Source organism: Cinclus cinclus, chromosome 1, assembly GCF_963662255.1.
Source record: "Cinclus cinclus chromosome 1, bCinCin1.1, whole genome shotgun sequence".
Taxonomy (NCBI): Eukaryota; Metazoa; Chordata; class Aves; order Passeriformes; family Cinclidae; genus Cinclus; species Cinclus cinclus.
In genome coordinates this window covers 71594788-71619629 of record NC_085046.1, presented here as the reverse complement: position 1 = coordinate 71619629, position 24842 = coordinate 71594788, and the positions used below count along the sequence as shown (strand labels likewise).

Below are 24842 nucleotides of genomic sequence, written 5' to 3'. Positions count from 1 at the left end.
CTGCACTTAATATTAAAAAAAAAAAAAAACACAAACATAAAACCCTTGATCTCAATACCTCTAATCTCCTGTGGTACTGTGGAGTGACTCCCTTTCTTATGCATGTTATTTTAGTCATTTCCACAGATATCCTCAGCTCAAATTTAAATAAATGCCTTAATAGCCAAGACATATACCAGTATGCAAGTAATGCTTATCTTCTTCTTGGAATAAAATGCAATGTTTCTTCAATTTTTTAAGTTTTGATTTAAGAGAAAATACATTACTATACTGTCAGTGCTTTCAAATACTGTGAAACTATGGTTTTAAAGCACACAATTTTACTGACTCTCCTTAGTTGAAAGAAAAAGGAGAGAAAATGAGAGAACACCATTAAGAAAATGTTTCCTTTTTAAAAAATCTACATTTATTTTTACATAGTTCATAATTTGGCATAAAGTGCTATTAAAATATGTCCTTGGAACACACAGTTTACATAGGTCATCTGTACTCAGCTGAAATAGAGTTTCCTCACAGAGTGTGTATGTGTATTCCTACAAATATTCACAAACACATAGGTTTTAAAAGTTCTCTGATATACATCTGATTAATACTGAGTCTATTTTCGGGTGCAAAATATGCATAGAACCCATGAGAGCAAGCTGGAGGTTCAAAAGACTAACACAGAACTTTCTGATGTCATACACTGAAATCATAGAATGGTTTGGGTTGGGAGGAGCCTTAAAGACCATCCAATTCCATGGAGAGGTATACCTCCCACTTAGGTTGCTAAGACCCCCATCCAGCCTGGCTTTGAACATTGCTAGGGATAGAACATAGGTAACTTCTCTGGGCAACCTGTCTCAGTGCCTCGCCACCTTCAAGGTGAAGAATTTCTTCCATCATCAGCCTTTCATGATATAAAAATGCTCCTGGAATGCACTGCTATCCCACTGCAATACACAATTGCTGCTGACACAAGCCAGAACAGAGACAGCCTTCAATGAACTACAAAATAAGACAAATTACTAGACACTACATGGCTGTAGGAGAAGCTGGCACAGACACCAAGTTAGCCCTGAGGAACAGTGAAAACATGGAGTCTTTGTGTTCTCCAGAAAGAGTGGAAAAAGAAATGCAGAAGTTGCCCTTGACCCTATCATAATTTAGCCTGGAGCAGCAGGCGATTTTCCGCAGAGATTTAAGGAATGAGGACTATACACAAGTATGTTGAGTGTAGCAGTCGCATCCTTCATTCATCCACATGAAAAAACACCTCCTAAAAACCCTACAGTTAACTTTACTAGTGATTCTTGAAGGAATTTAAATATATGCAAATTCACTGTTCAAAAAAATGTGAAGAACTACTTTACAAAAGTGAGTTCACACTTTATTTCATCTGTATTTATTTTTTTCCGTTCTCTTCACTGCATCCTTTTATACCATCAGCATGTAACCATGTCATTATGTCTGTATTTCAGCATTGGAATTTTATTAGTAAGTTACTAAGATGAGACCTGAGAGTTTGAAGCAGGTCACCTGGCCAACATGAAGCAACAGTTAAAAAGCCAGCCGAACAGAGTATCTAAATTACTATGATATGCCTACAAATCTCTTGAGCTAAACCAACTACTAAAAACACACTATGAAACACTGAAATGCTGGAAGTATGAAAAGAAGAACAGTTTTCACAACACCAAGAAAAATAGCTTTCACTGACTTCTGAGTAGACAAATTGCTATAAAAACCTCTACTCTGCTTTTCAACCACTATTTCCCCAGTATTTGATGCTGCTGGATGTATTTCAATGTCAGAAGATCCATATGGGTGGCACAAGATAGTGCACATAATGTATGTTATGAAAACTGGTACTTCTGCATATGTCTGATCATACTAAGCAGAGTTGCACAGCAAAAATACAATACTGAGGAAAAACTCAGATGTTTGCTTTTGCAGCTCTATCACCACTACTCCTGCTTCCCCTTTAGAAATGCAAGACCAGAAGCTCCTCAAAGCCTCTCATGTGCCATTCTCTGGACATTGATCATCTGATGATGCTCAGGGTGTTTTTATGCCATGGAAGAAACTAGTATTTGGTAGTGCTGGATACTCTCCATTCCTCCCTAGGCTTTCTGGGTAATGAATCTAACTCTACTCCCATCAAGAACTACAGTAAAACTCCCATGGATATGAAATACAAAGGAGGATTTAAAAAACACCTACATTATTAAATACACACAACTGCCAAAAGAGGTTAACTACAGATTATTCCATTTCAGAGCTTTGTCATCCTTTCAGCCTACCCAAATCTTCATCCAGCTTGGTTTTTGGTGGCTCCCATGGTGGCCTGGCTGCTTTGGCCTTTGCCTGTCGCTTTCCTAACTCCTCGTCAAACTTTTCATACAGATCCCGGAGCTTGCTTGTTCCTACCACAGTAGAGTCCCCCTGTTAATAAAAAAAAATTGGAACAACAGAACAAAAAAAAGCACAGTGTTAAAAGAGCACAAGAACTCAACGTCTACCAGCATTTCATGAAAAAAACAAGAAGGTGGGAAAGATGGATCTTTCAGTGAAACATGGGAACACCTAATAAGGCTTTAAGCATATGATTACATTGCTTTACCAGGTGAACTAGCAGTGAAATTTTTTCATGTGCTGGTATAGCACTTCTCCAAGTTTGCAGGAATATACAATGTTTGAGGCATCTTTGCTCACAAGTTAAACACAGTGTAAATAGGGAAAAAATAGATCTTTCCCTCCTGGAGACAAAACAAAAGTACCACTCTTCCATGTACCACTTATATGAATGCTAACAGACAGAAGGAGCTGATGAAAACAGGGAAGAACCCTAAGAGGGTTAAAAGACTGAGATGACTGGGAAAAGAGAAGAATTAAATGACACAAAATGATGATCCTGTTGAAGGGTTTGTATCATAAAGGACTGTCTGCAGTCATTTTAGAGCTCTCCCTGACATACCACTTGATCCATAGGGTCATTGGAATAATAGTTTTCAGAATGGGTACAGCGAACCCAGACTGGCTTAAGCAATTCCTCATCCTCCTCTTCATTTTTTTCAGATGCATTTTCTTCTGATTCTTTGTCTTTGACAGCAGTATAATTTTTCTCTTTACTGGAGCTCTGGTTCTCAGACCACCTTTCTCTGTCCTCCTCCCATCGGGTTTTCTTTCTCTCTCTGCTTGGAGACCGGCTGAGTGGGAGAAAGGGAACAAAAACAGTTCTCTTTATTATTTTAAAATGAAAAACAGTTTGCTTCAGATGAGTAAGTCATTCTATCATATAAATTGCAGCAAAAGCCAGTTGCCTGTCCAGATTTTAACTTGCACCATAAAGAGTACAAGAGCAATTTTTATTCTTGATCTACTATAAAAATGACTTAAAATTCAATGTGCTTTTTATTTTAAGTCACATTCAAGAATTAAAATTTAAAAATACATGCCATTTTAAATTAAAATTCCTACTTGCATTCTAAGCGAATTTCTTCTAATTGTATTTTAAAGTTAGGAACTTATTGGTAAAAGCTAAGTCACATCAGTCACAAGTTACAGTAAGAAGTTTCAAAGCACAGCCCACAAAGTACTGGTATGACAAAAGAACTTGAGTTTTATTAAAAGGATTACACAGAACCCATACTTCTGTTACTCTAACACACCTTTGAACAACACAAGGTGTGATATTTCTTGTGCATCACAAAAGTAATGTTTTCAAAAGAGAAGTAAGGAAACTACCTACTTTTTTTAAATCTCCTCTGCCTACCAAACCAATAACATTGCAACAGTTTCAACCATCCAGCATTCAGAAAGGAACAGCAATAAAACCAGAGCTTTTAAAAGATAATCTAGAGTGACTTCAAATAATTTTGGTACTTTACAGACTAAAGACTTAAGAGAAAGTCTTTAGGACACAGCAATGAAACTCTCTCTCCAGAGATTAATCCTGTTTCTAACTCTACAAGGTCTTGAGATAAGTGGTATTTGCATGTATCAGTAGATGATTCTAAATTTAAGACACCCATTTTTTCTGGGTTTCACATACATACACAAAACCTCATGTGAGTGGATGCACAGTGTCTCCAATGCTCAAGATACCACATGAATGCTGCCTTACCTTCCTGCTCTCTTGTAATCCTTTTTGTAGGATCTGTCTGGTGATGGTGATCTTCTGCTGTCACGGTGCCGATGCCTCTCCCTCTCCCGCTCCCTTGAAAAGTTAAAAAAATAATTTAAATGTCACAAAGCCGTCTACCTCAAAGCAAGAGTTAGTTCACACCATACAGAGGTGACATCCATGAATTCCCCACAGGACTTATTACCATTCTTCCTCTTCTCCTGTTACAAATGGCAAAGAGTAAGATCATTGTATATATAACCATTCTAAATGCCTCAAGGAAGGAAAAGAAAACCTATTTTAAGCACAATAGTGTTCTAAGCACAGCAGTCATTCAAGTGTTTGAGGCAAGCTCTCTCTTCCTTACAGCAACCTCAAGCACACACAGAAACCAGACAGTCACAGACCGTCTGCATAATGCTGAAACTATGACTCTCATCTGCAAGACTCAGCTTGCACACGTACATAAAGAAACTCACAACGCAAACACATTTCTTGGGTCAAGGAGCTTTAAATTAACTGAAGTCTTTGGGAAGAGTGGTTAGAAAGCTGCCCAGCAGAGCAAATGAGGATGCTGGTCACAGGCAGCTGAATAGGAGCCAGCACAGGCCCAGGTGGCCAGAAAGGCCAATGGCATCCTGGCCTGTGTCAGCATCCTGCCCTGTACTTGGCACTGCTGAGGCTGCACCTCGAATCCTGTGTCCAGCTCTGGGCCCCTCACTGCAAGGACATGGAGGGGCTGGAGCATGTCCAGAGGAGAGCAACGGAGCTGGTGAGGGGTCTAAAGAGTGAGTCCTATGAGGAACAGCTAAGGGAGCTGGGGGTGTATCACCTGAAGAAAAGGAGGCTCAGGGAAGACCTCGTTTCTCTCTACAACTGCCTAAAAGGGGGCTGTAGCCAGCTGGGGGTCAGCCTCTTCTTCCAGGTAACAGGCAACAGAATGAAAGGAAACAGCCTCAAGTTGAACTAGGGGAGATTTCATTCAGACAGCGGGAAAAATTTCTTCACCCAAAGGGTTATTGAGCACTGGAATAGGCTGCCCAGAAAAGTGGTGGTACCACCATCTCTGAAGGAACTTAAAAGAGATGCAGATGTGGCACTTAGGGACACATTTACGTGGAGGAGTTGGCAGCATTAGGTTACATGTTGGACTTGATGATCTTAAGGATGTTTTCCAACCTAAATTATTCTATGAAATTACTGTATTTATTAGGCAGGAAAGATCACAAAGGCAGCTTTTACACTGTGCTGCTAACAGCTAGCAAGTCACTGTGTATATGTTAAAACTTCTGGTCTGCTCATACGTTAGGAATTATAAACAGGTGCCTCAAGTGGCTTGGTGGGTTAACAGAACAAGTAAAAATTATTTATGAACATATATATATATATATATATATATATATATATATATATATGTTTGTTTCCATGCTCATAATATGAAACAGAATGCAAATTTATGAAACAAAAAGTTCAAAGAAATGATCTTTTGTTTCTCCCCAGCCCCATTTATCCTTGCTTCTTGGTGGCTTGTTAAAGCATGCATTTCAGTCCTCAGAGAGGGCATACTCTATACCATCTGATTTCCTTGGGAGACCGACGCTGCACAAAAAAAAAAAAAAAAAATCAACCTCAAGTAAGGCAAACAGTTCTGAATCAAAATAAGCAGATACATAATCAAGTAGATCTGGAAGCTGTTGGCGTAATGCAGCAATCCAATAGTGTTTGAGAAAAAAGCTACTGAAAACATGCATCTTCAAAACTTAAAACTGAAGCTTGAAATTATGCAGAAAAGAGGAGAAAACTCCACAAGCATGTCATACAGAAAAGGCCAGTGCCTTAATGCTAGCTGCATTCAGCTTTAGGAAAAGCCTTTTTTGAAAATCAAAGCAAACTTACTGAGTGTGAGGCTCAGGGTTTGTGGTTTTTTTTGTATGCAGGTGTCTACAGTTCTGTAATTAAGTCTCTGCATATCTAAATCAATGGGCTTCATTTACACAGGCTTTATGCATAAATTCATGTTCCACACGTGCCATGAAAAAATTCTGGGCTTTTAAAATTAAGAGCATGTGATCCAGGAGCCCTGATAAATACTTAACTTTCCAGTAGCTCTTTGAATATTTTGGCAAAGCTCATTAGACACATAAAAAGCTACAAACAGAACAAATCTAAGACATGAGAAAAATTTCACTGATGATGGTTTGCTCTAAGACACATGAGGTCAGCTCATCATTTCCAAGTCATCTGGGTCCATGACCGACACTTCACGATAAATCCCAAAATAAGCAGCGCACACTCATCCATCTGAACAATGTCAGTGAAGCCTACAACTGGCCCATGCTCATGTTCACCTCAGTCCTCTCTTGAGATCAGGCTGGCTAGCTGAGGTCTTCATCCTGAGTACAACATGCTTTCCACTAAGCACCTCACTGCAAGTATTAGCTATGGGCCCCTATCAGACCTCACCAAGTCAGCGTTTCTCTACAAACGCAAGGCTTTCTGAAACAAAGTAACACCTGGCACCCTAACTCTGGTACCTAAATCTTGAAATTCAAAGTGCTGGGGCTTAATTGTTTGTAAGACTCAGTTTTCTACACTCTTAGAGTGCCAACTTTATTTTCCTGCCATATGTGCATAAAATTCTAAGGTAAACATATTGAGTGCTACTCAACAATCCATTCAGTGGGACACAAAGAAGCTCTTGCTTCGAAACCATCTCCATGGATGAGAGCAACAAGTCTGCCAGCTCACAACCGTGAGGTACAGCAGTGTACCTGAAAGGTGTCTGAACAGTAATTTTTCCATGAGACCTGGCTACTGGCTACTTCCCAAGCTGCAGGGACTACCAAGGGCAAGGGAAGAGCATTGATGCAAACATGTACTACAGAACAACGATGGCATCTCTTCCCCCGCAGGCAGATAACAGTTACCTGTTTCTCTCATAACTCCTGTGATGAGGTGATAGCCTTCCTCTGTCATAATCTGTCCGGTGCCGACTGCTTTCCTGCCTCCTCCTGTCCGGGCTGCGGCCGCGATCCCGACGATCCCCGTGGTTAGCGGAGCGATGTCTGTCACCGTGAACGTGACCGTGCTCGCGGTGCCGGTGCTCGTCGTAGTGCTTGCTCCTGTCTGGGGAGCGCCGGTCACTTTGGGACTTCTCTCCCTGGTACTGCCCCGTGTGCCGGAAGTGGCTGCTGCTGGCGCTGCTGCTGGCAGTGCTGCTTGGGAAGGAGCCGGAGCCGTGCTGGTAGCTGCTGAAGCCGGGTGGAGGGAAGGCCTGCTGCGAGTAGCCCGCCGAGTACACGGGCTGGTAGCTGACCTGCTGTGGCATAACTGGTGGGGGAGGGTGTGGTACCGTGGGGGGAGGCATCATGTAAGGAAAGGTGCTCTGCCCAGCAGGCGATCCTGGCACGGGAGTGCTGCTAGGATTTGGCACTGGTGGAGGAGTGGGAGGGAAACATGGAGGCACTGGGAAGCTCTGCCTCATCTGGTGGTTGGGAAACGGTGGCCTCATTGGACACTGGCTGATGGGATTTTGTGTGGAAGGGGACACTGGAGGAGGATAGGGCACAAAGTCTGGCCTGGGAGGCATGTAACCGGTGGTTGGAGGGTTGGAGTAGGTTGTTGGAGGGGCAGCTTGCTGCTCATACTGGTACTGTACGGAGGGCTGCTGGGGGTGAAGCTGCCGGAGGTTCTGAGGGCGGTAGGTCTGTGTTGAAGTTCTTGCTCCTGGTCCCCCCTGGCCACGGGGACATCCTCGCCCAGAATGGAAAGACATGGCTCACCTTTATTGAAGAAAATAGAAATCCAGTGTCACACAATTTTTATAAGATGTCCTCAATGCATTTGCAGGAACTACTCCTGAAGTGCTGAAACTGCAGTTTCCTTTAACAGAAGCAGTAAATTTACTATATCCACTTTCACTGGGAGCTTTGTGCTCCTCAGACCTTTAGTGTAGGTCATTTATGCCCCTTTTGATTCCTTTAAGCCTCTAATCCATGAAAGCACTTAGTGTCTTTAAGCCAGAACCCAAGTTGGACCATGCTTTAAGAGTCAGGGCAATTCAATTTCAACAAATCATTGTTATGATGACAGGTCAAGGATACAAGCACCTCCACTAGTACTTAAGACACTTTGATATAAAACCTTTAGACACCCTGCACCAAAGAAATCACTCATTATTAATAACTGCAGTGGGCATCCAAAGTTGCATAACAAGGAGTTCTTTCTAGAGCACACTTCTAAAGTTTGGGCAGAATGACCTGACTAACACCTCATTGCATGCCACCTGGCCCAACAAATCATATAAATTTTAAATGAGGTATTAGCAATTTACATACACTATTGACTCCACAAAGTACTAAAGGACTGAATTCAACAGACCCTTCAAAGTCTTTTCAGTGAGGTAGGTATATTCTTGTGGAAAAACAGGCTACACATCTTAAAGGTTCTGAAAAAAATTTCACATAGACTGTGCTATTCCTTAGTTTTCATTGAAATAATGGCTCCCAAAAAATCCCTCAACTGCATTCTCAGCCCTGTTGCCCTTGAGAAATTATCAGGGCTTCAAATAGGCTTAAGTCTTGCTCAAAATTAGGCATGTATTTAAGGCGTAATGTTTATAAATGAAAGCACTGTGCTTCATTAAAGTTAAAATCGATTCTTTAATTACAATGTTAAGCTTCCAAAACTAAAAACAGGAGAAAAACACCTAATAAAATTTATGGCTGGAATGGAAGGAGAGGAGAAAAAATATCTAAGCCCCTCCAAAAGTCAAATCCTGTTTTCTGTAAGGGGAAGTGAGAAAGAAAAGGGACACACACGTAATTGGAAAGATCACCAGAAAAAGGAAACAAAACCTCCCTTTCACAGAGGCTTCGCTGATGCTGAAGCACCTGTACAGAATATTCTCCCACCTGCTATAGTGCAACATGGCCAACCTGGACTGCTCAGAGCACTACTTTCAGCTGCATTCCAGTGACACTGCAGCAAAACATGTAGCTCTTGCTGAGAGAAAGTAGACAGCTTCTGGTCAACTGGAGGGAGAGAGGAAAAGAAACACAGCAGAAAAGGACTCAGATCAAAGAGCGGGAATCAAGAGGACCCTCCTGACACATGCAAGGCTTAGAAGCCACTGGAATTGGTTGGTGCCAGTCATTCCCTCTCCAGAACAACCAAGGGCCAATGTGAGTGAGAATCCCACACTTTGAGGAGATAGCACCCATGATGGTATAAAGCCACTTGTTCCTCCCAGTCAGGCTGTACCTGCTCAGTACCCTCCAACTTTGTAAAGGCTCTTTCTCAAAAAAAAAAACCAAAACAAAACAAAAAACAAACAAAAAGTCAATGTCCATTTTGTCTGGTAACAGTGCTCCCTTTTGACATTATTAACTATAATCTATCAAATGCTGAATTAATTTTGCTTTAGTTCTCCTGCTAGGCTTCTACACACCTCAGGCTTGTAAAAGAAGATTGTTTTAGACTTTGCTAACATTCACACACACATTTTATTTAAACAGGCTGTACCACAGTGCCTTAAGTGTGTTTCTTTCTAACATGTCATAGCATTCAAACAAAGGGTCTCCCTTATTAGTGCTCAGAACTCCCCAATGCCTGAAAACTGCTCTTGTTCTACTTTCATTTCAGCCCTTCAGAATACACAGAATCACAACTGCAAAAAAAAGATTCAAAAATACACGAAACTACTTTACATGCCCGAATTATTTTAAAGCTCCCTCTGCTTCAAACGCAAGTCACATTCAACTTTCATTTAAAGTTAAGTTCGAAAACACTGAAAAGGGGAAACTCGCCTTTCCCTGTCGCCTAAAGAGGAATTTTGTTGCACTGACGGGAGCTATTGCACTCTAACGCAGCACTGGTCACCTAAACAATACCGAATAAACACCGAATAAACTCGCCTCTCCCTGCAGATGCACAGCTGAGAGCAGCAGGGCACTGACACATCGAGAAGAGAGCGCTGAGAGGGGGACATCATCCATGTCTGTCAGCGCCTAAAAGAGGGTATCAAAGAGGATGGATGCAGGCTTTTCTGGGCTGTGCCGTGCAACAGGACCAGAGTGAATGGGCAGAAACTGATGCACAGGAAGTTCCACCTGGTCATAAGGAAGAACTTTAGTGCGCGGGTGACCGCGCTCTGAACGGATTTCATAGAGAGGTTGTGGAGTCAAGAGCTGTCTGGACACAGTCCTGCGCCATGTACTCTGGGATGACCCTGCTGGAGCAGGGAGATTGGACCAGAGGACCCACTGCGGTCCCATCCGACCTGACCCATGCAGTACCACCCATCCTCACTCCACCGCCGCCTCCCGACGGCCCGGGGGGACGGGAGCACGGAGCGGGAGAAGCGCTGAGCCGCCCCCGGCCGGGTCCCGCTCCCCGCTCCCCGCTCCCGGCTCTGCTCGGCCGCACGGCCCCGCCAGCCCCCGATCCCGGGACCTGCGTCCCCGTCACGCCCCGGTCCCGGCCCCGGCCCCAGCCCCTGCGGAGCACCGCGAGCAGCGCGGAGCGGCCCGAAGGCGGCCCCGCCGCCCCTCCGCGGGCAGCCCGGCACGCCGAGCCCACCTGGCGCCCTCGCCGCCGCCGAGCCCGGCGCTGCCCGCAGCGCCCCGGCTCCGGAACAGGAAAGCGGTGGGAGGCGCTGCGGGCGGAAGCGCCGCCCGCCCGAAGGCAGCGGCGGCATGAGCGGAGCGGAGCCGGGGCCCGACGGAGCGTCCCGGCCCCGCGGGGACTCCCGGCGGCATTACCCGGCCCTGCCCGTGTGGGTGGTGGAGGACCACCAGGATGTGAGTGTCCGGCGCTGGGCTGCCGGGGGATGGGGGCTCTCTCGGCAGGGGTTTCGTTTGTTCCTGTTCGTGTTTGTCCGTGGCGCGGATGCTCAGTGTGGCGGGCGGAAGCGAAGAGAGGCGGCCGGGGCGGTGGCCGGGAGCTCCCCGGGAGATGCGCTCTCCCGTCGTGTGTGCTTCCTTGGGAGCGGCCCTGCCCTCCGCAGCCGCGCGCAAACCCTGATCCTGCCTTCCCTTCCGCTGCTGAAGCATCAGTGAACTTCAGTGCCCAGGTGACCTGATCTTCGCTCCCGAAACTACTTATTGTCACGATCGCATTTTGGCATCTTTTGAAGTAGTTATTGCTGACTGTTGTGTCTTATTTGTATCATTAATTGCTGTGGTTTAAAGGAACTAATACCTACGTTACACTGCTGTTGTAATTTGCTAGCTATTAGTGCGATGCTTGGGAACTCAACCCTACCCGGTATATGACATGTCAGCAGAGGATAAGTAAAATACAATCCCATCCCAACACGTATATTGACTCCCTCTTGGCGAGAAATGTTAAAAATCTGGAGCTTTTCTTTCTTTCGTGGAGTCATTGAAAAAGGGAGTGAAGAAGAAATTGCTTTTGAAGTGCTCTTTCTGGTTTCCCATGGGTTTTTTAATAATCTCATAAACTGAGGCTTTAATCCAAAAATAACAGCTTCTTTACTAGATTCTTTGCAAAGGGAAGATATTCGTAAAGTTTATTAAAATGTTACAAATTTGTAAATAGTTTAATGCAGTTCATTTTTGCTAAGACTCACTGAATATATGATGCTGTGATAGTTGATTTTTCATGGTAGCTAAGGACTTAGAGTGTCACTGTGGTAGGAATTCTGAGATAATGCCTCTTATTGATTGCTTGTTTTAGTCTCGATATTTCTGTTTGCAATTATCTTAAAGTTCCATTAATACAAAATATTTAATTTTAAATGTTTTCAGTATAGGAGTGTGGGGTCTATCTTGAATAAAGCATAAATGGCTTTTTGTCCCAAAGTGTAAGAACCTCACAGAAAATTTTATATCAGCCTTGCTGCCAGTGATGTTCCTCCAGAGCAAGTTGTCAGTAGCTGCATCATGCACTGATTATTAACAACAGCTGTCATGAAGGAAATTTTGTTCTTAATACAAATCAGGGGAACTTGCAAGGTTAGAGAATTTAGTCTGTTGTGTCTCTTGCAACCAGTAGTTGCACTTAACCTGAGGTGACACTTCAGTTTTAATTGAAAATACTGTAGGTTGATTGGTAGGCCAGATTGCTTCTTTTTTACAAAGAAGTAAAAGCCATGGGTCAGGGAATCCATGTTGTTTTTAATCTTATCTACTATTGCAATAATATACATATGTTTTATGGTTATGCCTATACAGTATGCAGGGTTTGTCATCTTAATCAGTTTTATGCCAAAAAAAAGCTCAGCTGCTGTTGTAATATAAAGGTCACACATAATTTTTGTTGCTTCTTACAGTCCTCACATTCCCCATATAACAGGGCTGTGATTCACAATGCTTGTTGGATTTGTTCTGGCAGCCAAGGCTGTTGATGCCCTCTAACAGTGGAAGAGACTCCGTGTACTGCAGCTCTGAGTAAGAGTGATCAGCCATCAGTTTTCTCATTTTTACCACCCTGTGTTATTGCAGTTCAGCAGTTTGCTGTGCTGTAAATTGGTGAGTTGCCTCACCTCATGTTGTTCACACTTCTGAGTGAAGAACTTCATCAGGGAATAAAGTTGGGCAGTTGAGAAAGGTAATCTCTATTGCAAACAGTCATGGAGGGATTAGGAATTAATTCTTTAAGAAGAATAGATTTAATGGTCAGCTAAAGTTTAAATCATGGTGGGGTCAGCTTTTAGTCTATATCAGTTAACTTAAAGAATGTAAGAAGCAAACTGTTTTTATCTCCATAGCACCAGTGCATGGTGAGGAAGCTTTATAGAATGGGAAAAGAAATCCACGGGCAATGATATGCAGAAGAGGAAAGGCATTCCTAGGGCTTAGTTGTAAATCGGGAAAAAAAAAAATCTAGGAAATTAGTTGAATGGCTAGTGAGAAGAGCTACTGCAAACAAGACTTCCTATAAATAAGGAAAAAGGGTGTAAAGCTGTGACTCTTCAGCAGTTTCTCATCTGGAGCACATGGTCTTATAATGATTACTGTTCATGAGTTGTCTTGCCACTGAAGTTATTTCCCCTTTGTATTGTTTTGTGTCTCCTCCTCCCTCTAATCCAAATTCTAAAGGAATAAAAGTGGTACTGGTGGTTTTGCTGCTAAAGCCATTGCCTTTTTCAGCCCACTGGTTATCATTAAAAAGTTTTCATTCATGTTGCTTTTTAGGTGCTGCCTTTCATCTATCGTGCCATTGGTTCAAAGCATCTTCCTTCCAGTAACATCAGTTTTGTTCATCTTGATTCCCATCCAGACCTGCTTATTCCTGTGAATATGCCTGCGGACACCGTATTTGACAAAGAAGCTCTTTTTAGGTAAGTCCTGGGTGCTGCATCAGAGTAGACTTTAAATCTACTACTTGCTGCTGTTGATTCACAGTGAATATTGGCATGACTGTATAGGAAGGATGAACTAAAGAACTATAAGTCAGATTCAAGTTGTATCTTTTGTCTTCTCACTTTTGGTGAAACTTTATTTTTTAATGCTGAAAGTTAGATTGCATCCCAAACAATTTAAGATGGACGAGTTTGCTTTGTGTATTTGCTCAGTAGTGTGTGATGGTGCTATCCCAAATAGTTCCTCTGGGTAACAGGAAAGCACTCTGCATGGACGCTTTGCCTGAAGAGCTGTAGTTATAATACAATCCTTTCTCTTCACACTGAAAAACCAACTTTGAGATTGAAATAGCACATGCTTTGTTGGCATGCTGGATATGTGAAGTAGAACAAGATACTCCTATTGCAATCATAAAGACCAATATTTTCCCCCACCATCTAAGGTAGATAGGTAATAAGCCACAGTGATCTCTGCTATTGTTTTACTCTTCCTGTTTTAAAATAAATACTGTTTGCTTCAGTATTACGGTGATTTACAGCAATTACAGGCTGATGCATTTGGTATACTTGAATCACCTTAGCCATAGTCAATATTTTTGTTCTCTTTGTTGGATGACTAAAAGTTTTTGTGGACTTTATCACAGAATGCTTTGGGTTGGAAGGAGCATTAAAGATCAGCTAGTTCAAGCTCTCCTTCCATGGGCAGGGACACCTTCCACTAGACCAGGTTGCTCAGGTCCCTGTCCAACCTGGCCTGGAACATTTCTGGACATGGGTCACCTACAACTGGTTGGACAGCCCGTTCCAGTGCCTCACCATACTCAGAGTGAAGAATTTCTTCCCAATATCTCATCTAAACACACGCTCTTTCAATTTAAACCATTGTCCTATCACTGCATGCCTTGTAAAAAGACTCCAGCTTTTTTTTGCAGTCCCTTTTAAGGTATTGGAAGGTATTGTAAGGTCTCTGTGCAGCCTCCAGGCTGAACAACCCCAACTTTCTCAATCCATCCTCATAGAAAAGGTATTCCAGCCCTCTGATTATCTTTGTGGCCTTCTCTGGACCTGCTTGAACAGGTCCATGTAATTGTTATGTGGGGTGCCCAGAGCTGGATGCAGCACTCCAGGTGGTCTCACAGGAGCAGAACAGAGGGTCAGAATTCCCTCCTGTGACCTGCTCATCCCGCTTCTTTGCTGCAGCCCAGAATGCAGTTGGCATCATACACCTAAATAAATAGGATCTTGATAATGAGGAAAGATGTCAGTCCTGTGGATTGACTCACTTTAATTACTGGGATGACATTTTAAATATACTTGGAGCATTTTACAATCTTAACACTTCCGTGAGTTCAGTTTGAAGTTGTTTAGAGCAAAGTTGATGATGTTCCTTGCACTTTTCTCTGTCTATTGTAGCAAGAGAAAAAGGGTGTAGAATCACAGGATCATGAAGGTCAGAAAGGCCTCTAAGATTATTGATTCCAACCACTAACCTAACGCTGCCAGGTCCACCACTAAGGAGTTTATAATCAAAATGCCATGCTAAGAGTGAAGCTGATTCCATGTCCTAACTTTTTTATGCCTACTACAGGCATTGTTGGTTTGTCTTATGAATGAAGATTTCCCTTTCTTTCTTTGGTGATGTTACCCTTACATGGAGTACTAATTTTAGATGATTTCCATGGGAGCCTTCAAGATACAAGGTGTTTGTGGTGTTCTTGACCATTTTTATTTATGGGTAAAGTAACATTGCTATCTTCTGTCTTTCTCTACTGATTATAGTGAATTAAGTATTGAAAACTGGATTATGCCTGCTGTTTATGCTGGCCATATTTCCCAAGTAGTGTGGCTTCACCCGTGCTGGGCTCAGCAGATCTCAGAAGGGGAACACAATTTTCTAATTGGAAAGGATGTATCAACAACAACAATCAGGTAAATTGTTTGTTGACATATAGTAGTAATATAAAAGCTGTCTCTGTAGCTTTTCAGTGGAGTCTTTTTTGTTTTCTTGGATAAAGGTGGAAATTTAATTTGTATTTATAATTTTCTTAGAACCTAATGCAGTTGCACTTACATCAATTTAGTCTTTGGTCTAGCTAGTAAAATTGTTGTTTGGTATCAGCCATGACTGTTCTTCTAGTGTGGGGTGGGTTTTTTTGTTTGGAGGTTTTTTTTGTTTTTTTTGAAGTTGATCTAGTTAAGTATTGAAACAGGTACTCAAGCTAGTGAATTCTCCATCATTTGATAAAGGAAAATTGACCTGAGCAGCTTCGTCTAGCTTTGAAGTCAGTTCTACTTTGATCAGATGTTTGACTAGGCCTTCAGTTGTCTCTTAGAATCTTAATTATTCTGTTATTCAACTTTGAATCAGAGCCCCTCATCATTCTGCAGGATGCCGTCTATAATAATTTTGCATTCACCATATTCATAGTGTTGTGATTTTGTGCAGTTTTAATGGATATTTGCAAATCATGTCTCTTGTGAGCATAGCAGAATAAATCTTTTGAAGCAAATTTAACAGAAAACAGCAGAGAAATGCTTTGTTTTGCCACCTTAAATAAAACACTTAAAGCTCTGCAATTCTAATTCTGAAGCCTGAAGGAAACTATATTGAGGGTTTTTTTAAAAAAGCTGGTGCTTTCTGTTGCATTTAATCATTTATCCAGTATGTAGGAATAATTCATGATGGTTGAATAGCTCTCTCATTAGTGGCCTTAGCAGTCATGAAAACAACATTTCAGATTTCCTTTTGAAGCCAGTTGGGTACATTTTCTTCATGTTCTTGGTTTACCAAAACCACGAAGGAAGAAAGGGAAAGAGTCCTCATAAAAACATGTCCTAAAAGTTTTGATGACAAGAAATGGATAGACAATAGATACAACCTTTTCATTAGTGGACACTGAGGTACCATGAGCTCATGATGAACCCTGCAGAATTTCTGGGAAGATGTGCTGTGAATGTCTTGTCAAAAAGATGGAGTTGTAATCCAGCCTCTCACCTTGACAAACTGAGGGTAATCCATCAACAAAACACTGGGGAACTAAGCTCCAAATTTCTCCTGCTTAGGAAATTATTTGTCCTTGTGGTTGATTAGTGGTGATACTCTGTATTCAAATGGGGCTTTACCATAAACAAGCAGAAGTTCACAATTCTTAATCTTATTTGTAATTTGAGTTTATAATTCTTAAGATTTAATGTACTGCAATACAGGTTGAAAATTCTCACTGAAAATTTTCACTGTAAGCAGAAGTTTTAGTGTTGCTTTTGGCTGGTTAGTTGTTTTGTGGAATTTTTAAGTGGATTCAACTGATAGTTAGCTATTTATCCTCTAGTTACCATCTTTATCACTTAGGGAATCTTGGGGGATATAAAAAGTGAAATTCTACTTATAAATCCATAATACTGTACTTTCACTAAGTCACTATATATGCATTTCAGGGCACTTTTCAAACCCAACTATCATAATTTTCCTAGAAAATTATAAAACCAAGACAAAATATCCATAGGTTTGCAATATTATGTTGTCTTTAAAATGTAATTCAATTTCAAATTAATCTTAGAAGCACATAATGCATTATCTTTTTCTTATATCTATTTCTTTTATCTTGTGGGGATATCAAAAAATATAGAGTGAATTTTAATATATTCCACAGTAAAGAACTCGAAAAAACTTAAATATCATTTAAACCTGAGGCTTAAAAGAAATAATTTTGTCTACACAGTTTTATTGTTTTCATTACTCATCAAATATCTATCCATTCTTCTCTGAATCTCTGAAGTATAAAATGCTTTCTCCTGAACTCTTTGCCAACATGTGTATTTACTGTGAGTTATTGTCAATTGTAGGGTTACAGGCAAAGATAATTACTTCTTAAGTGATGGTCTTTACGTTCCTGCTGATCAGCTGGAAAACCAGAAGCCTTTAAATTTGTACGTCATTCTCATCAATCCTATGGAATCATCCAACAGCCGTGAAGGAAATGGTGAAGTAGCATCTGCTAAAAGACTGAAGCTAAATACATATGACACAGCAAGTGCCACTTCTGCCTCTTCAGTGACTCCTGGCGACTTTGATCACATGATCCCGAGTGTGAAGAAAAAAGAAATACAAAATGCAGGTGCCCTGAGCGGGGCAGAAACCTTGGCAGAGGGCTCAGCTTCAAGCTGTCTGAAAAACAGTGAATGCCCAATGAGGGACATTGTTAAAGATGTCTGCCGAGTACTGCAGAAAGGGGATGCATATGTTTTGGACATCGACTTAGATTTTTTTTCAGTTAAAAATCCATTTAAGGAAATGTACACACAGGTAAGTATGGAAATCGAGTAGCCTCATACCGCTCACAAGAGTGTCCCAGCCTTAGTATTTATGTCTATGGAGAAACTCTCATCTATATTAAATTAGCAGATTAGTTGATTATGGTTAATGATTCATGGTAATATTTTGAAGAGATTTATCCTTTTTAAAGAAATATTTCTAAGGGAGTGTATGTGGTAAAAAATTACAACCACCAAATAGGGGGAGTTTCTTACACTCTGAATCAATATTGAGTGTGCGTTCAAACTCAGGGATATGCTCAACTTTTTGTTGCTTGGGACATAAAAGCTATGTTTGGGTTTCCAGAGGTTACCTTCCAAATACCCACAGCAAGCTTCATCAGCGGGGGATGAGAGACTGTCATTTTTTACCCTCTATAACCTGTGCTTAGAAAGCCATGATGGTATCAGGAGACTGCCTTTCAAAAGGCACAGTAGTGTTGATTATCCAAAGAGTGGTAGCTTGTCCTGATGGGAGGCAGTTAGGCTCATTATTGTCTGCAGTACTAGAGTAGGGAAATTATCTTTTTTTTGAAGAAGAAGAAAGGTTTTGAGGACTGGGTTTGTCATTTGAACAGTCATTTTCTTCCTCTTTTTTTTTCTTTTTCAAAGACAGAATATGAGCTTTTGCAAGAGCTGTACAATTTCAAGAAGCCACATAAAAATGCAGCAGAGGTATGATTGCTTCCTTGTGGAATGTATGAAGGAATGATTCTTTTTGTTTACCCAATGAAAATGAGTTAGGACAACAGGAAGGAACCTATCAAAGGTGATTAATGAAGTGGCCTCACATTAAGCTGTGCAGCTGAATGCTAATCAGCAGCATCTTGGGAATTTTCTTCTATTAAATGTTTTGATTAAACATGTGAATTGCATAAATATTTAGAATGGGAGTGAGAATTTGTTTCTGTGAACAGATGATAATTGGCATGGAAGGAATGAAAATATAGTAAGTCACCAGCAAACTTGGGTTTTTTTATGGCTTAACAGGGCTTAGGTTTGGTGGGGTGTTTCTTTTTTGGTTTTTTGATGGCTGGTTCTTTTTTCTTTTTTTTTCCCTACCACCAGGTGCTCCCCTTCCTTTCCTTGTTGCTCTTTCTTAATTGTCAGAGCTGTGATGAGTGTGTAATTGGTATTTTACCTTTTTGTTCAGATGTAGAAAGGATGGTATTATGCCACTGTAATGTACTTTTCATGTTATGTGCTGTATGCTTCTAAAACATGGAAATACAAGCTTTCATAATCTCGTCTGAACACTAATACAGAGAGAGTCAACACATTTAATTATCACAAGTAAATGAAACCTAATTAGTACATGTGAATAAAGAAATAAAAATAAGTTGTATATTGGCAGATTGATTTTTATATTTCTTAGTCAGTCAGGAATAAAAACAGGTACATATTTAAAAGGTGGCTTTTTAAAATTTATGGTGGGAAAAACTGAACAAAGTGAGGTGATTTATCCTGAAGGTATAACAATTTCTGCAAGTGTTTGTTACGATCCTTTGGAAAAGAATGTGCTGTAGGAATGAATTGTTTTTTTCTGGTTCCCCACATCCAGTAGATCAATCATTATGGAATTTAAATCATAGGATAAATCATGATGTTCTTACTTCTGTTTTTCCTAACATACCTTTGTATATGCTTATTTAAAGGAAGAGTTGCTGGATTGTGTTGAAAACCGTGTTCATCAGTTGGAAGATCTGGAAGCAGCATTTGCGGATTTGTGTGACAGTGACGATGAAGAAACCCTACAGAAATGGGCTTCATATCCTGGGTAGGAGATTTCTGAGGGGCCTAAATTGCAAGTAGAAGTTTGAGAACTGATTAGTCCAGTGTTTTGATAACAGAAAAGGGTAGGATCTATGCAAGTATACACGTTTTCCTTTAGTTCTAGAGGAGAAAGAGACAAAACAAAAGGAAAGGCATTCTACTCTCTTCAGCACCACTGTAAGCTTTGGAGGCTCCGTCTTGTACAGCTGCATGCAAGTGTCTATGGATGGAGGCATATTTGGTGACTAAAACCTTGGTCACCAGCAGAGCTCTCAAAAAAGGCAACAAACTAAGGAGGACATAGAGAAGCAGTTCCTTGGTGCTCCCAAAGGTTCTGCTTGCTTTGGAAAAATGGAAGTTAATGGAAGTGTATCTAAGCAGCAGTCTCCACTAAATATGCAAACTGTGTCACTCTGCTTTTAAGCTAGATGTTCTCAAATGAAGAGAGACAGGGAAAGTCTGAGTTTTTCCTTTCTAGAGAAATCACTCATTTTCCACATCCAATGCAGCAGTTATTGTATGACCTCTGTAACAGTGACAAGAAGTATTTCCTATAAAGTTCATTGGACTTTTGAGCTACAACAGCTTCTCCTCCGAGGAAGCTATGCTAAAAGAAGCGCAAAAAGGACTTGCCAGAGGCAGTTATAAATACAGGGACTTTATAAGAAAGACCTGGTGAAACAGTACAATATTACTGATAATTTTTGCCGGTGCAAGATGACACAGAGGAGCAAATTTCCTTTTCAAATCCTAGGCCATAATTTCTACTTCCCTCTTTTTTCCTCACCCTTTTTTTCCCCCGAACCACTTAAAGTATATAAATGTTTCCAAATGTTCATCACAAATTTTGGTTTTGCTTTAACTTCCAGAATGAAGCCACTTGTTCAACTAGTTCACAGTTTGAAAACCAGGATGGAAAGCCCAGACTACGAAATGGTAGGTGACAAAGAAAAAGAGCAGAAAGCAGACACATGTCAAAAGCATAGCTTCAACAGGGAGGGAAAGTCATACTTCCTTTCAGACTTGCTTCTTGATTCAGGACTTTGTGCGATTTCAGTAATTTTCCTTGGGTTTTATGTCTTATTACGTAGACCAGCTTTTCCTTTCAAAGCTGCTAAAATTCTAGTCTGCTTGTCTGTCTATATTTAGGCAACTTTAGTGTGGTCTTCCAGGACCATGATGTCTTGGGCTGCATCCCATGAATGGAGGCTAAATTTCACCAGTCTGTTGATCTTTGTAGAACTTAAAATAAGGACCTATTTATAATATATCAGAACTATGTCATCTGCAAGGGCTGCAGCATAATCTGAATTCATAGGAGGAAATACAAATATCCTGGAGATAATGAAATAATCCACACTAACTACAGAATTTTAATTGTTTAAAGAACAAGCTGGGTGAAAAACACCGCTGCCTGAAGAGGTGCAAGTTACCTGATGGGCTAGGGATGGTAACGTAAAGACTTTCTACATGCATAAGCTGAATCGATAATTCATCAACAGAAATCAGATCTCTCTGTAATTTACCCACAGGTCCATCAAGCTGGTCTGACCTGTGATTATGTGGAGCTTCCTCACCATGTTAGCACTGAAGAAGAGATCGAAGGCCTCATACAATCCATTAAAGTTCTACTGACAGATCTGCCCAAGCCCACACTGGTGACAATTGCTCGGTAAGACTGTGCAGATACTCTCACTTTAAAATGTCCAGGCTGTGCTCACGAAGCTCTGTTGAAGTGGAAGCCTTACAGTGCTTCAGCACAGGTTATATAAAGACTGTGATGAGGCCCTGTGTGTTGGGATTGATATCTGTCGCTGGAGTTCATACATCTCTACTTGTGTTACTTCAGCTAATTAGAGCAAAAGCTGGCTTGGGCTGAAATCCCACCTTCCTTTTTCTTGCTCTATGGTTTATTGTACTACAGATAGGATTTCTTTCTTTCAGTGAAACTTTTGCTGGAATGAGTTTTCATCTAGTAGGCTGAAAGGCATTTATAGTCTTCAAAGCTCTAGTAACACTTTATTCTGGGGTAAAAGTTAGGCTTCCAGGACTGTAAGGGTGTTATTTAGAATAACAGAATGGAGTTTGACGCCAGGGACCTGCAAGAACCAAATAACTGGCCTGAAAAAAATCTAATTTGAAGACCACGGTGTGACTCTTGACAAATTACTTGAATTTAATCAGTCAAAAAATATTAATTGTGCCCTTAAAGGGCTGGCAACAATAGCAGGAGCTGATATGAAACTAGTTTTTGCAACAACAACTACTAGACTTAATGCCTGCAATAAAACAAAACTATATCCTGTGCCATTTGCAGGGTTATTATCCACTGTTGTGGTGAAACCAGAACTGTCTCTCTGTAGATCTTAACAGAAAAAAAAATCAGCAAGTCGGTTTATATTAGTACTTTTTGAAGTTCATTAATAGATACTGTAAAAAATGCTATATGCTAGGTATTGTGAAGATCTGCTTTTCAAGTTTTCCTGCCTGCTTTACCAGTAGCATTTTGATGTTTCAATCTAAATTTTCCACGTGTCCTTTAATTAGATCATTTGCTTGAACTTAGTCTGCCAGTGTTTTCTGTGCCAGATTCAGGAAGAGAGTAGAGCTAGAAAGATTAGATCATGTTCCTGATCTGCTGCAGACTTTCTATTGAAGTGTAGTGATGAGAAGCGCAGCACTATGCTTCAAAGGGATACTGGGAGGCAAAACTTGCCACAGTTTGAAAGAAGCTTCACCCTAGCCACAGAGCATTGCAGGAATACACAATGTGGTTATGGTGGTGATATCTGAATTCTCATGCTACTACTTTTTTTTTTTTTTTTTTTTTTTTTTTTAACAGCTCGAGTTTGGATGACTACTGCCCTTCAGAGCAGGTTGACGTCATTCAAGGGAAGGTTCTCAATTTACTACATTCAGTGTATGGTTCACTGGATGTGCACTTAGATTACTCAAGCACTTCATCTTCCTCATGACCTTTCTTCATGTGTTGCTGTCTAATGCAGAGGATTAATTTAAATTTTTCATTAGCTGTGATTGCAAAGGGAAAACTGCTGTTATTTCAGCAGGTGGCACTAGAACCCAAGCTGAGCCAGCTAGGGTTTGGGTTGCATTGCTGTCTCCAAGTCAGCTGCATCTGAACTGACTGTCAGTTTGGCTGTTTGGCTTTGTTCAGGTTAGGGCTGTAATTATTATTTTTACTGTCTTTTGACTTAAAATTTGCGCAAGAGAAACAGCTTTTTGTCTATAAATTAAAGGGTTTTGTCCCATTTCTTTTTTCTGTAAAAAAAAAAATAAAATATATAATTTCTTAAAATTTTTGTTTTCTGTTATGTATTTTTTTGTAATTCAGTAACAGATTTGCTCCTGAGTTGTATTATATCTTAAAAACTGGTCTTAAAAATGCCCTTAAAATTCTAGGTCTAAATAGTGATCTTTTCTATCTGTTGTGCTTAAGATGACTCTCATTTTACTAGAGCAGCTCATGGCTTCTTCCCCATCCACAGAATATAATTTATGCTTATTTTCTGTTTCACTAATATTGTCTTATTTTGCCTTGGAGTATTTTATTGGTGGCTTAGATAATAACTCTAATGTATAGACACTGGGCTTCATATTTTCACTTTTACATACTTTTGAGGGTAAAAAGTGTGTGTGCATGTGCATGCTTCTGTGTTTTAAATCCTGTAAGGAATTGATGGCTTCTTCAGAAACCAAGATTTTGCTTCACTGAAGTCAGCAGCAAAACATTCTGTACCAGGTTTTCACTCAGTTCAGTATTGCTGTTTAAGAACTAACAGTTTTAGAATTATTTAATTTAGGAATCAATATAGTTACAGAGAAAACTGGCACTTTCAGAGGAAAAAGCCCCACAGGGTTTATTGGGAATGAAACTGCAACAGGAAAGGCAAAATGCCACCTATAATACTGTCTTTTATTAGGAATAAATTTTGCTATTAATTTCTTCTGAAATAACGGAGTTTATTTGCTAACTTTACTCTTTGCTTTACAGAGACTTTGTGTACTTTTACAGTTTTTTACTGCTTCTGCTGTTGATATAAAAGACTATATTGCTGATTGTAAATATATTATTCCTTTAAAATATTTGTTCCAATAGAATAAATTCCATGACCATGGATCCGTCTTATTTGCGTTTTTGTGACATGTCTGGCACAAGGATTTGCTTAGCCTTGGACCCAATTTCCTTAATGCTTTATACATTATAAAGAGCCATAATTGCATACAGCAATGAAGTGCAGTCACATTGTGTGCTGCTTGTGTAAAGATTAGGGTTTTTTTAAAAGGTCCTTTGTGCTGGACTTTGCATAAGGTTGCAGAAAATGAAATAAACCCATGTGGGGCATGGCTGAACCCCTTCTGGGTGGGTAGGTGAGAGCCTGTTTTCCTTGGGGCAAGCCTGGGCAAGGGAGGGCAAATCACTGCCTGGCAGCCAGGGCTGAGGGATCCAAGTGGGGGAATCTTTAGTGTGGACCAAACTCAACAGTGCTTGCATCTCTGCCTGGGTGCTGCTCTGGGGTGCCTTGTTAGCTGAGGTAACAAAACTAAATTTGCTTCTTTCCATTTTATCTGTGGTCTCGTGGTTGTTCCTGTGCCCTGCCTATGCTGGCTCATGCACACGTGTTCACTGCGGTTGTGCAGAATCAAGGTAACATCCTGAACTGTCTATCAGTTATCTAAGTTATATAAGAAATTTTCCTTTCAAGCATAGTTTTTGTTTATGAATGTCAAATTGTTGTGATCTGAAATCTCTTACTAACACAGGCTGTGTATATGCCAGAAAACTCCAGTCTCACATAATAACAAAGACATTAATTTCTACATTAAAGATACTTGCAAGGTTGTTTTTTACTTTAGTGAAAAGTAATCAAGCCAAGCCAGAAACAGGCGTCTCATTTCTTGCTTCTGCCCTACATGGCTTATTTATTAACCGAATGCACAAATCCTCTATTCCCTGTGTCTGCCTCATTTTCCTCTCAGCTTATTTCAGCAAGTATGTTGCAGAAGACAGTGAAATCACAATGCATAGCTCCTCTAATCAGCACTGCAAGCATGGGACATTAAGGCCCATAAGAAATAAAGCTGCTTGAGCATATTAGCATAGCAGCACCATGTAAGTCAGCAGCTTAATATTGTCTCTTGTGTCTAGATGCCTCTTCCTGCTCTGCTACTCCCTTTGGCAGCATAGAGGGGTAAGGATGCCCACTCTGGAGGGCATTTGCAGATATTCCTTGGCTGTAGAGATAGTTCTGTTGTAATTGTGACTCAGCTTCCAAGATGCACCATCAACCTGAGCATTTTGATATAAAC

The 24842-nt window shown here is 40.7% G+C and overlaps 2 protein-coding genes across 2 annotated transcripts in view; one reads left to right on the top strand and one right to left on the bottom strand.

Annotated features, from left to right (window-relative positions):
• DROSHA (drosha ribonuclease III) overlaps window positions 1-9918 on the bottom strand; it is a 70306-nt gene extending 60388 nt beyond the window's left edge. The window contains exons 1-5 of the mRNA XM_062499523.1: window positions 9019-9918; window positions 7033-7887; window positions 4106-4198; window positions 2957-3188; window positions 2283-2424 (exon numbers count right to left, since the gene is read on the bottom strand). Coding sequence (XP_062355507.1) covers window positions 2283-2424; window positions 2957-3188; window positions 4106-4198; window positions 7033-7880 — 1315 coding nt within the window. The 5' untranslated portion in view covers window positions 7881-7887; window positions 9019-9918. The remainder of the gene's footprint in view (window positions 1-2282; window positions 2425-2956; window positions 3189-4105; window positions 4199-7032; window positions 7888-9018) is intronic.
• Window positions 9919-10794: 876 nt separating this feature from the next.
• Window positions 10795-22860, top strand: C1H5orf22 (chromosome 1 C5orf22 homolog). The gene is made up of 10 exons (XM_062499509.1): window positions 10795-10905; window positions 13264-13409; window positions 15210-15359; window positions 17274-17481; window positions 17524-17733; window positions 18354-18416; window positions 19397-19518; window positions 20384-20450; window positions 21047-21186; window positions 22357-22860. The coding sequence occupies exons 1-10, from the start codon at window positions 10801-10803 to the stop codon at window positions 22487-22489; spliced, it is 1344 nt and encodes a 447-aa protein (XP_062355493.1). The 5' UTR covers window positions 10795-10800; the 3' UTR covers window positions 22490-22860.
• The last annotated feature ends 1982 nt before the right edge of the window (window positions 22861-24842 follow it).